At 46.9% G+C, this 13,789-nt stretch overlaps 1 protein-coding gene across 6 annotated transcripts in view; it reads right to left on the reverse strand.

The window, feature by feature from the left end:
* RIN2 (Ras and Rab interactor 2) overlaps window positions 1-13,789 on the reverse strand; it is a 1,069,632-nt gene that overhangs the window by 100,490 nt on the left and 955,353 nt on the right. For all 6 annotated transcript variants that reach the window (XM_069607527.1, XM_069607524.1, XM_069607525.1 and 3 more), the window contains one exon: window positions 5,856-5,947. In XM_069607527.1, the coding sequence (XP_069463628.1) occupies window positions 5,856-5,947 (92 nt within the window). The remainder of the gene's footprint in view (window positions 1-5,855; window positions 5,948-13,789) is intronic.

Consider the following 13,789-nt stretch of genomic DNA (forward strand, 5'->3'; position numbering starts at 1 on the left):
TGACTTGCTTGACACCATGAGCTTGACTGGCTTTTCATTTCGCATGCTTTTAACTCCATGCATACAGAGCCTCGATTTACGCAAAACATCAATTGCATGGAAAGGAGCACTTACATTTGCACTTTCGTGCAAAACGGCCCTGTGCATGCAACTTTCATCATTGGCGCTACAAGGTGCCCATAAAGATAAACTAAATGAATTAGGTGAAATGGCCTTCCACAACGTGTAATGCAAATAGTGTACATGCGAGTTGCCATTTACGCATTGGCAGACAGCATTTCAAATGCATTCCGATGGTTTTATGGCAGCAGGAAAATATACTGGCATAAAATCATGTGGTTTTGTTCAGGTGGCATGTAAAAGAAAGCCATACATGGTTAGTCGGTTCCGTCCTTCTATTCTGCCTGCAAACACTTAAACAATCTAATGGAGTGGTAAACCAGGTGCAAAAAAGTGTTACACTAGGTTTTTACACCTGTTTTTGCACTCCACTCTTTTGGAAAATAATCACATATTGGGAACAAATAAACAAGTCTCAGAATGCAGGTGTCACAAATGAGATTTAGCCACTTTGTAGCTATGTTATTTTTTTACATTTTTTTATCATCATTGTTGGGATGCTGAAAACCTATATATCACGCATTCAGGGAATCGATGAACCCAACATTATTAACTGCTTCATATATTAAATACAATTACATTTTTGTTGTTTGTTTTTGTATCACAAATTTGCATTACAAGCTTTTCTCACAGTGGGAAATCAACAATGGATAGGAATGTTATCGATCACATGAATTATGGCTTTTTATGTAATTCTTGAATGTGATCATAAAACATTTGTCATTATCATCCAGCACAATGGTACTCATTTTAACCACTAAAGAAGGATGAAAGTCTGGGTCCGGCAGGATGGTTCTACCAGGCGTTAAGGATGGGACCCGCTAAGGGAAATCAGAGCCAATAACGAAACCGCAAATTGCTGTACCGTTATTAGCTACTTCCCCCTTCCCATTGAGCCCTATGGGGGCTCAAATAGGAATGGGGAATGGTTTGGTGAATAGGGACTTACCGGTCCCGCCAAGGGCGGACTGGACCGGTACGTCCCCATCTCACAAAACCAGTCACGGTACCGGTATGGGAGGTAGTCATGGCGCAAATAGTGCCATGACTAGTCCTTATTTTCTTGGGTGCACCAGTCATTTATCTTGAGCCTGCGCAAGATCTTCAGATCAGATCTTCTGACCACTCCCTGCCTAGTTCTTTGCCAGAGCCATGCCAGTACCTTGTTCCGTAGGGATTCTCTTGGTTCATTCCTGCAAGGCTTCTGAATATCTGTAATAATAAAATTCCTCTGGCCCATAATAAAATTCCTAGTGGGCACCGGCATGAAAGATTTTCTGATTTGCAGGCTTCTGGAGTATACGTATTTTCGCCAGGTTGTGAACCCCTTTGTGGTCGGATTAATCTTAATGCCAACATCCGGACATGGTGTGTTAGTCTCCAGCATTCGCCTGCTTACTTCAGAGGGTAAAACAGGTGACGTGGCAATAGGAGGAGACACGGTATCAGTGACCATACCATCAGGGACATTTAGTATAGATTGTGAATACAGGTTAGTTATTCCTAGTTAAACATCTGTCTGGCAGCACCCATCCACTTCATTCAGATGCTGAGGGTCCCCAGACAGAGGTAGTACATCTGTTTGATAAAATGAATCAATTTTAACTGGGTGGTGATCTTCAGCGCATTTATCCAATACGTCCATCCATTAAAAAAGTCGGAAAAGCTGTTAGGCCTGAAAACTTCTTTGGACATATTGTCCTTTACTTGTGACCATTGCTCAGAGGATAGTGCGGCTGTGGGTCATCCTCGGTAATATAAGAGGGACAGAATTGGCCTTCGACTCAATTTCCCCAGCAGGTGATATAACAGTAAGGGAGGATTTCATGTTGTCCTTTTTACTATTTAACACCGTTTCAGGGTTGTCTGCTCCTACGTTTTCTGGTTCAGGCCGTAGGCAGATCAGCTCATCACAGCCCTTTTGAATATCTACTACATCATCAATTTCAAGGGGCATATAAGTTCTCTCAGAATAAAGTCACTGCCTCCTACGTGAGCTCAAAGCCAGGACCTCAAATGGTATTGTGCTTAGATGGGTGACACATTAATTCCGTCTTTGTGGGATTGTGCCTTATGCATGTGGTTGTCTTCCACGTTATGGTGGAGACGGGTACCATTGACTTTTAAGTACAATTAGATAACGCCCACATATTGGTAGAGTGAGATGTTGGGGAATTGGGAAGTGATCCCATTGTAGCCATTTGGGACTCCCCAGGATACCGGACAATAGTATGACCTAAAATTGTCCATCTGGACAGAGTGGTGCCTACCTGAGAGGTAAGATCTCAACGAGTTCAGAAATGTGTATGAGAAACCCATTCTGTTCACAAGTAGGCCCGTCAGTGTGAGGTGGTCAACCATATCAAATAGAGCAGAGAGGTTGAGAAGGCCCAGGAAACTCGAGTGGCTTTTACTCATGATTTGACTTGAATGGTGGCTGTTTCAATGCAACATTTTGTCTTGAACCCTTATTGGTAATCGTTAGTTAATCTGTTCATGAAGTTGGGTGGCAACGTCCTGCCCAATGATTTTGCCGATGAATGGAAAGTTAGTGATCATTCAGAAGTTTGCAAAATCATCTAGGTCCAAGATGGGATTTTTGTGAAGAGGGGGGAAAGTAGTCCTGTTTTAGGGTGCAGGGGAAGATGCCATGTGTTAGTCACACATTTACATTTTTGAGGAGGTGAATGAGAGTGGACAACTTGATCTCCTTTAGGGTGGCAGCAGGGCAGAAGGTCATCATCCTTTTATATGGTTGGTGTAAGTGATGCAAGGGTGTCAGCAGGATCCTTGGTGGTGAGTAGAGGGAAGGCGGTGCACGCTTGTGCTACGAGCTGTTGGATCAAGAAGGAGGGAGCAACCAGTGTTGCATGTTATCTATCTTGTTGAATACAAATTCTCTGGGAGTACCAAATCACGCACTGGGATTGAGCAGTGCTTGACTGCCATGAAGAGAGGTTTACACCATTTGCCGACCACTGAGATAGTTGATGAGTAAGACACTTTTTGGCTTTGATGAAAGACCGGTGCATACTGCTTGAGGGACTTTCGAGGGAGGAGGTCTTTGTTTCAGTGCATTTTACGCAAGTGTTTTTCCAGTGACTGGATGGTGCAGTTATGTTTGCTAAGTTCTTCCATGCACCAGGTTGTTTAACCTTGATGTGACATAGTTTCAAGGAGGCATGTGCGTCAACCAATTACATTATAGTTTGGCTGAGAGTTGATATGAGAGGGTTGACTGTGCAGACTTGTGGTTGGTTAGAGTTTCTAGATTGTGTTCTAGTACTTCAAAGACCAAATCCTTGAGGGAGTGACTCGAGGGGATAGCAGGCTTCTCCTTCCCCTTTCTGGATGGACAGTTATGTGTAAGGAGGATGAGGGTGGCAGTGCGGTCTGTCCAGTCAAGTGGGATAGGGTTAAGACATTATATCCGGGGTATCTGCTGAGGAGATGAAGTTGGGTATGTTTTCTCTGAGATGAGTGGAAATGAGCATGCATTCGTTTATGTCCAGGGAATCTATGCGGTGGAGGAAAACGTCCCTCATGTTTTCGTGGCTTATATCCCTGGCAGATTGAAGTCACCAAGGAAGCTATTTGTTGAGTTTGCGTTTGATGCATAGGTGATGAGGTTTCAAATGTCATTGAGGAATGACCCCACAGAAGGAAGGCAGGTACTAGGTCAAATAGAACGTGTCGCTCTGTTTCATAATAAGCAAAACATTGCATGAGAGCAACTCTAAGGAGATCTTGGCTATTGGGCTGAGCATGGCACTGACCCATTGTGATCTGTGGATAGCTGTCATGCCTCTCCTATATTCCCTGTGCTCCCACTATGCTGGAAGATGGACCTGGATGGGAGGAGGATAAGGGACAGCCACGTTTCCATGACAAATATGGCATTAAGTTCATATGTTGATGAGGTTGGTGATGTGGGCAGCATAGCAAAGCAGATGGGAGATTGTGCAATAAAGGGCATTAGGTTGAGACAGAGGCAGGGTAGTGCAGCTGGCATGGAAATAAGAGGATGAGATTGAGAGGATTTGCAGCACTTTGATGTGAGGAGCCTTTGTAAGCATGTGTATTCAGGAGCGCATGAATGAACTGTGGCTGGAGGAGATACCTTGCAAGACACTGCCTCTCCAATGACAGGCCTGACACTGGAGAGGCAGGGGCTCTGACCCTTGGCCCTGCCCAGGAGAAAACAGGTGGTGTCCATGTCTTCATCCTTAGCTGAGGTCACCAGCGATGAGGATGGCTATTATAGGCTGGATATAAGAAAAAAGAGATGGGCAGGATGAGGTGGAGCTGGGCACCTGGCCAGGGCCACCCCCCTGAGCCTGGTGGAAGAGTGCTGCAAAAGAGGGAAAAACCCAAGCCCTTAAGTAGCCACAGTTTGGCGCTAAAAGCTGGAGAAGGCGAAACTGGTTGCATGAGGAGGCGCACCCCTACGAGCCTGGAGGCACTGCCAGGGAAGGAGAAAATGCGCCCTCATGTGGCCAGCGTTTGGCTTGAAAAGCCGGAGGCGGTGGAGCTGGCCATGTGAAGAGGGGCACTCCTCTGAGTCTGGTGGAAGAGCGGTGGAGCTGGTCATGTGAAGAGGGGCACTCCTCTGAGTCTGGTGGAAGAGCGGCAGAGCTGGTCATGTGAAGAGGGGCACTCCTCTGAGTATGGTGAAAGAGCGGTGGAGCTGGTCATGTGAAGAGGGGCACTCCTCTGAGTCTGGTGGAAGAGCGGCAGAGCTAGCCATGTGAAGAGGGGCACTCCTCTGAGTATGGTGAAAGAGCGGCGGAGCTGGCCATGTGAATAGGGGCACTCCTCTGAGTCTGGTGGAAGAGCGGTGGAGCTGGCCATGTGAAGAGGGGCACTCCTCTGACTCTGGTGGAAAAGCAGTGGAGCTGGCCATGTGAAGCGGGGCACTCCTCTGAGTCTGGTGGAAGAGCGGTGGAGCTGGCCATGTGAAGAGGGGCACTCCTCTGAGTCTGGCGGAAGAGCGGTGGACCGGGCCATGTGAAGAGGGGCACTCCTCTGAGTCTGGCGGAAGAGCGGTGGAGCTGGCCATGCGAAGAGGGGCACTCCTCTGAGTCTGGTGGAAGAGCACTGCAGGGGAAGGAGAAAAAGCGCTCAAGTCTTCACAGTTTGGCTTGAATAACTGGAGGGAGCAGACTTGGTCAGGGGCACTCTACTGAACCCGGTGGAAGAGCACTGCTTTGGTGGCATAAAACCACTGTGCGGGAGGTGGTCCACGTCCTTTAGGTGTAGGGGTGCTGCCAGGGTGAAGAGGGAATCAAATATTTGGGGACTGGAGAGAGGTTGAGGAAGGGGTGTTGCTAGGTCTGGAAAAGATCCGGGGCTACACTAATGGCGGGAATGGTGAGACTCGGTGCTAGCTAGCCTTTTGGTTTTAGTCCCTGAGATTCTATCTGGGGCTACAACCAAAAGACCCGGGGCTCTAACCCCGTAAGCCACCCCCTAGCAACGCCTCTGGATTGAGGACTCTTGTTGAGTTCTGTTATCTGAGTTCAAGGCTAGGCTGAAGCATGCCAGTCTGCCATTGCATTGAAATTGGAGCTCTTGTCATATTGCTATCTTTCTCAATGATATGCTATGAGTTTTTTGGGTAGCATTGCGTGATGAGTGCGGAGGAAGTGGGAAACAGAACTGAAAATAATGCACAGAGGAAGACAGTGAGGGCATAAGTAGAGGCAGCAGATGCCAAGTAAGAAGGGTGCACTTACGCAGTCCCAGGTGGGCAATATCCTCCAGTTCACCCTCTGTTTTAGCTCGTGTAATGGCGTAGGGGAGCTTCAAGGTGAACGGTAAAACATCCCTTGCAAGAAAAGAAAAAAAGCAGAAACAAACATTTATAAACTGGCAGTCACTGCTAAACACAAGTCAAGGAATCTTTGCAATAAACGTGCTGAGATACTTTGAAAAAATGCAGAAAGTAACTGAAACTTTGAACCAACAGTTTTTTCCTCCATTATTACACAAAGCATACTTTTCTCAAGCACGTTTGCACGTGGAAGTCCTATCAAATCAGTAAAGAGTCGATCGCAGCACAGTATTGACCCGAATGCAGTGAACCGGAAGTCAAACTTAATTAGGCTCTGATCGTCATGTCCTTGACAACGGGGGAAGGAATGAAGGCTGGAGCCAAGCGAGGTAAGCGGGCGGCCTGTCTGCGCTGGGTCTTTCCACTGAGGTGTAGTAGACTGTAATTTGCGGTTTTATTTGTTGCCAAATAATTATAAGTTAGTTTTGCTTTTCCGCATCCTGTCCGCAACTCAATGCTCCCAAAGAGGCAGAATGGAGCTTTCATGCAGTGGTATGGACTGTATCACATGAACGCTGTAGGCTTGATCTACAAACCTGTTTTCCAATGGGGGTCTTCTTTTATTTTTTAAATTCTTTATTCATTTCCAGTTTATACAGTAATAATCAAAAAAGAAACACATCCCATCAAATTTTCATAGATCCTTTAAAGTAGTGTATTACAATAAAAAAAAAACACCCCATCCACCCAACCCCACACAAAGAAACCTCATAATCTCTTCGGAACTAGTAGATATTCAAAAATGTCCTCCATATGTTCTGCATGTCCCACACTTGGATAGAATTATGAACCTTGGCCTGTGCGGTATCTGGATGGTATTATTAGGGTTGGTGAGTGCCACACTCAGACTGAATTGTGTAGGGCAGCAAGTGACACACACTTAGAACTGTGAATGTTAGCATGTTAAATGTCACATAACCCACTAACCAATATAAACTCTGCATACTTAAAAAAACTCACAACACCATCTCTCGCACAACCAGCTGCACGCACTTCACCACACTGCAACAACACATTAGCCGCACCAACAGCACACGCGGACTGACACCGATCCAATACTCGCACCAAAGCTCAGCACCCGGTGTTTAACTGCTGAACCCATATGCATGCATTATTATTGGCCGACCCCCAAACCCTTACCCATAATAATTGGCTCACAAATTGTGTCAAGTGTTGGCAATAAAAGGTCGTAGGGTTTTATTGTACATATATGGTTATGGCAATAAACAATAATCACATATCATAATAGTAACATACTTTTGGGCACCGGGTCCTGAGGTTACCCCCTCTGGCCCATGCCCGCCTTCTTGTGTCCCACGACTTGTTGTGGGCACCGTACAGTGCCTTGTACTTCTTTTTGTTCTTCACCCTTCTTTTGTAGGGTGGGAGGGTTCTGTGGTAAAGAAGCAAAGATTGGAATACACTGAATAAGCAGTGAACCTCCTGTTTGTTTGGGTCCCTGTTCAGGGTCCACAAACAGATTGTGCTTACTCAGAGCAGCAGCTCTTATTTATAGGACCCATTGAGGCCCTGGGTCTTTGTTATGCAGGTAGTGGGAGCTGCCGTTGTCGCAGCCCCCGGCCGGATAGCCGACTGTCTGGCCCCCTGGTGGGGGCAGGTCTTTGAACCTGGGCCCTGCCTGACTGTTGGTTTCCTTATGGTGCTTAGCACCTTGCTGTTTGGAGGAAGGGTGAGGTGATTGTTCACACTTCACCCTTCCTTGGCTTTGTGCTGCAGAGACTGTGTGTCTCTGGAGCTGGGGGGAAGGCTGAGAAAAGGTTGGGGGTGCCCCTCCCCCAGGCTGCTGACGGTAACAGCAGTTACCCTGCCTCGCTTTTGGGATGCCCTGCAGCATTGCCCATACCGAGTTGAAGCTGCCAACAGTGCACCACTCCTCTCACTATCCTACTCCCTCTTCACCTCACTAACCCATCCCACCTTCTCGTTTACAGATCCTCCAGGGTGCCTGGGGACCAATTCCATTGGTGACGGTGCACTATATAAGTACCGTTAACATAACATAACATATTTTGTCAAATATGTTAGGCTTTCTCTGCCTCCTGTATATTACCTTTTCCATACCTGCAAAAGAATACATTTCCTCATTGAAAAATGCTTTAGTGAATCAGGCCCGGTGTATCTTATTTTTCATCGACGCAGCCCGTATGCTGCGGGCGCAGAGACAAAACACGCAGGTTACTTTACAAAGAGATCACAGATATAACAACATAGCATATTTTCACGTGGAATAATGTATAGCTTGTGGAAGACACCTCCTCCTTGACACGTTTCTTTGCCCTGAGTTTTCGACTGACTTTTGTGCATGCGAAGAAGTAATCCCAGTAACTTAAATGGGATGAAAAGAGTGCGGAGCAGGCCCTAGAGCACACCAAATAAACGTGGGCTAAGAAGAGATGGGGTGGGATCAAATCACAATGAGTCTGTGTTTTCTTAAGCTTCATGTTATCCGTAGCCCGAGCGTTGCATCCTGTTCAATGTATGGAATCGCCGTCCTTGCACATTCAGAAACCACAAATATTCTGAGGAGAAATCTAGCTCTGCACAAGGGGTCCTGCAAGAAAGCGACGAGGCTTCGGCGGAGCTTAGCGACGCTAGCTGAACCACCACAAGCTTCCAGCCACAACAGATGTGTATCCTAAGCACGTTTTTTTTAAGAAAAGTGAACTGAGGCCCTTGGGGATGAGGTCATTTGCTCACAATTTGGGTAACACAGGGAAACTGAGATTGGGCATCAAGCCTCCAGTTTCCAAAATGCAGATCCCCCACAAGATTTGCAGAGTTAGATAAGAAAGCCAGGAGTGGGCATCCCAGCGTCTGGGACCGCCTGTTTCAGAAAAAGCAACCAGTACATCTGGGTGCTATATTAGATCAGTGTTTCTAAACTGGTAAAACGCAGTTGAACACTTTTTCTGTTTTGCTTTTGTGATAAGATAGCCGGTAAGATTTCTCAGCAGGTTCAGCGCTTGCAGCTGTGATCTGAGCGTGATCTGCAGGTCGCAGGTTCGAATCCCAGCAAGGCCAACTCAGCCTTTCTTCCTTCCGAGGTTGATAAATGAGTACCAATTTTGGTTGGGTTATATTGTATGTAAATATGTGCTCTGTAAAGCGCTTTGGATTAAGGCGCTATATAAATAACACATCATTATCATCATATGCATTGCATTGTATTTATTGTAGCCAGAAGGTGCTTTGACAAAAAACAGCACACAAAGAAAAAATCATGACAGTAGCAAGCCCTCTGCTGTGTGCTTTCCGATTTAGAAGTGATGGGAGTAAGGGCAGGGTTCTGAGTGGGATACAAAATCGAGGGAAGGTTCTGGATAAGAGGTGTGGCCAACATTTTCTTGGCATGGCGCACAGGAGAGGCAGGTGATTTAGGCAAGAGCCACCTCCCAAAGCGCACAGCACACCATGAGGCTCAGCAAGCATGTGCTTTGGGCCACGGAGCAGGGTCGAAGGTGGACTTGTTTGCATTCATTCTACATACTGCAAATACAACCCCCTCTGGTTTAGTTGGTGTGCGGCACTTCATTCTCCCGTTCATTTCGCGATGGAGATTGCAGCGGGGAATCTAACGGACTACATTTCCTATGCTGCTCCGCTGCACTGTCATGTGCCCTGCTCCTCCAATCAACGTGCTCTGACGTCTTGCTTTCGGTTTTGATAAATGTAGCATTTTCATTCAACTCGCCGCTTCTGATTGAAGTTGCGATCACCTTTGAAGTTACGTCTTCATCATCCTTTTGATCTCTCGGTATTCCTGACCTTTGCCTGCCTAACGGACCATCTTGTTTGCTGCTCTTGTCACCTCTGTCAGGTTAGTGTACCAGGACTCTTATCTTGCTTTCACGGACTGTCTTGCTGAACGATTTTGTACTCCTGCCGCCCGCCCGCTAACAGGACCTTTTTCCTTCCTTTATTGATTGATTTGCCTAACGTTTTGTCTCGGCTATTGCCAGCCTGTGAAAACAAAACTGTCCGTCTATTTTCGGGTTGCTTTCTTCTTTGCAACATTTTTCTCAGATACTGCTCAGCTGCTTTTGGGCATCCCAGCTTATACCCAGCACTTTGTAACGGCACTGGCTCCTGTCACCTAGCCCCGGACACCAAATCTAACAGTGCCTCAACCGACTTTTGTGGAAACTACCATCTGGGGATCCATTGATATTGCTACCACTTCTGAACCATAAGATATTGGGACATCCTTTACCTCTTTCCAACAAGTGCACAAGTGGACGCTGCGCAGGGTGTGCACCAACCCGGACCTAGTGCGCTCCTCGTACCGTTCGGGTTAGAACCCTCACTAACCTTCCTGTTTATTATTTTATACTGTCGTATTGTTCACCCTTGGATTTATCCCAATACTACTAGTGGTAAGGAGTGTTTAATTTCTATTCCAATCTATCTTAAAGTGCCCAGAACAGCCCTGATATTGATATCTGTTTTTTAGGTAGGAATATCTGTGCCTCGGTAGCAAGATAGAAAATCAGATATAATCCATAGCAGTTTGACTATTTCTATCTGTATATTTGTTGCATAAAACTCATCCCTTCTTCTTTATTTTGCAGCTGGTATTTCGTGGCGGTGTGTTCTCCCCGCTCTTTTGAGTAATCAGGCTCTTTGTACTGTTTACTCAGTAGAGGGTCATATCATTTTAAAGATCTTTTACCCTCACAGAGAGGAGGCTCGGTTGCAGGCCCCATCCGAGCTCTTCAATCAAAACCCTGTGAATACCAGACCCGGTTGCATACATTTGCTCATCCTAGCCGGTGAGTAACAGAATCAGAAGCCTAACAAACAAAACATGGAAAGAGAGGATCCCTTAGCTGCCATGGTACGTCTGGTGGCAGAACTCCGGGCTGAGATTTCAGTAGCTCATGATGCTCTGAATCACAGGATTGATAATTTACAGAGATTTCCGTAGCCGCCGTCTTTGGGGATAGACGCCTCAAACGCTTCTGCATCGACTTCAGGGATTTCTAATCCCTCAGCTTTGGGGTTTGCTGCAGCCTCAGTACTGATGGCTTCCCAATTCCTGTTAGCTCCTCCTAAAAGATATCTTGGAGATCCAAAAAATTACAGGACCTTTATTAATCAGTGCAAGTTGCACTTTCTTTGTCGTCCTACTGCCTTCCCTAATTCAACGACTAAAGCTGCCTTTGTCCTTTCCAATCTTGGTGGAACCACGGCAGCCTGGGCAAATCCTCTACTCGAGTCAAACAGTTTTTTGCTATATGACTGTGATGCCCTCATCACCGCTATGCACAGGGTTTTTGACACCCGTTACAAATCCCAGGCCATGGACCTTGAGTTTCTAAATTTACGCCAAGGGACATCCTCTCTATTTACCTATTTTACTAGATTTAATCAACTTGCAGCCGAAAGACTGGCCAGAAGAGAAAAAATCTGCAGTCTTTTATAAAGGGCTTTCAGAGGAGTTAAAACACATTCTAGCAACCATTCCTATAGTTCCCACGGCTTTTGGCGAACTCCTGGATTTGGTTTTGCAGATCGATGCCAGAAGAGCAGAAAGAAAAGGGGAACGCAAACCAGCAGGCTTGACCGCTCCGTTGCTGGAAACCGCCAGTCCTTCCTTGTCCGCCCCTGAACCCATGCAAGTGGGGGCTATACGCGGACCCCTTACTCCTGCTCAAAGGGAACACCGCAAATCCAACAATCTCTGTATGTATTGCGGTTCGGTGGACCATCAACTCAAAGATTGTCCAAAGAAACCTGTCAGGAAGGTGGGAAACGCCAGAACCTGGCGCTAGTGAGAATCCCTACGCCGGGGGTACATTCTTTGGACTCACACGGGGTCACCTTGGTCCCTGTTAGTTTGCCTGTGGTCTTTACAGCGACTCCTGACATTTATTTTTCTTCTTTAGCCATTATTGACTCTGGCGCCACAGGGAACTACATGGATTATGATCATGCTATTTCTCACAATGTGCCTGTGGTTTCTAAGGCACGTCGGAATCGGTTCATGCAGTGGACGGTACCTCCTTGGTATCTGGGTTGGTCACTCAAAACACTTCTGTGGTTCGAATGCAAACCGAAAAGGACATGCCGAGAACATAACATTTGACTTGATCAAGGCCCACCAGTTCCAGGTCATCTTAGGGGTTCCCTGGCTTCAACAACACAACCCTGCCATTGACTGGGCTAAAGGGTCGTTCAGTTTCCATTTCCGGTCTGTAATGAACAATGCTTTCAGAGCACTAATGTGTTACCCGAGTATTCTTGCCAGGCATTAGTCACATCCACAGCCCTTATTGGGGCTGTTACCACTGCTCCTGATATCACTATTCCGTTGGAATATCAGGCCTTCCGCGATGTCTTTGACAAAGGTGGAGCCGACCACTTACCACCACATTGTCCAAATGACTGCCCTATTGATTTAATACCTGGGGCCAAAATTCTGGCTGGCAGAGTGTACTCCGTTACATTGCCAGAGGATAAGATATTAAATGACTTCATTGATAAACCCTTGAGCACCGGGTTCATCAGACCGTCCAGATCACCTGCAGCTTCTCCACTCTTCTTCGTTCCAAAGAAGGAGGGTGATCTTCGCCCTTGCATTGACTATAGAGCATTAAACTCAGTTACAGTAAAAAACCTGTATCCCCTTCCACTAATCTCTGTTCTTGGTGTATGGTCTGCGGATGTACACCACATCCGTCTTTGCGTTCTCTAGTTAAGGAATGGGTTGCCACTCATGCTAAGGAGTGCCTCAACCTCAATCTTGACATTGTTCAGGGGTTGCCTTACATTCAGGGTCAGCTGTATTTACCTCCCGGAGAGGCACGTGTTCGTACTTTAGCCTGGTGCCACGACTCAATTTTGGCAGCTCATCCCAGTCAACGGAAGACACTGGAGGCTATTCGCTGTTGGGCTTGGTGGCCTTCCATGTCTAAGGATGTCATAGACTACCTTGCCTCCTGTTCAGTCTGCTCCCAATGCAAAACTACTCGGTCCAAGCCCATGGGTCTCCTACAACCGCTTCCTGTACCGCATAAGCCGTGGTACATGGTTTCCATGGACTTTGTAGTGGATTTACCTCCTGTGAATGGCTTCAACACCATCTGGGCTGTGGTGGATTATGTCACTAAAATGGCTTTATTTGTTCCCTGTACTGGTCTGCCATCTGCCCCAGCATTGGCATCCCTCTTTCTTAAGAATGTTTTTAGGTTCTTTGGCCTTCCCTCTATCATCATTTCAGACCGTGGGACTCAGTTCACGTCACGTTTTTGGAGAACCTTAACGGCGTCCCTTCGGATCGAGGACCGTTTCAGCTCGGCCTTTCATCCAGAAATGGATGGCCAGACGGAGAGGGTTAATGCCACCATGGAGCAGTATCTCAGGTGTCTCTGTCTTCAGTTCCAGTTAGATTGGTTGGTGATGCTCCCGCCGGCTGAATTCTCGTACAATAATTCCTTGCACTCCTCTTCTGGGGTTTCTCCCTTCTTTGCTCTATACGGGCAACACCTTCGTTCCTTGCCTCTGGATCCGGCTCTCCCAATTGATAATCCGGCAGCTCTGGATTGTGTCAGAAATATGCGGATGGTACATGACACTGTGCGTGGACACCTGCTGAAGGGTCAGAAACAGGCCAAGCTCTATGCCGATAGACATCGGATCCCTGCACCTGACTACGCGGTTGGCATGAAAGTCTGGCTCTCTACGCGCAATTTGAACATACCTGGCAAGCGTATGCTCCTTCCGAGATTTGTGGGTCCCTATCCGGTTACGGCCATGATCAACCCTGCTGCGGTGCGTCTTTCTTTGCCCTCATCGTGGAAAGTGCATCCCGTGTTT

Source organism: Ambystoma mexicanum, chromosome 4q (assembly GCF_040938575.1).
Source record: "Ambystoma mexicanum isolate Mex_15411 chromosome 4q, UKY_AmexF1_1, whole genome shotgun sequence".
Taxonomy (NCBI): Eukaryota; Metazoa; Chordata; class Amphibia; order Caudata; family Ambystomatidae; genus Ambystoma; species Ambystoma mexicanum.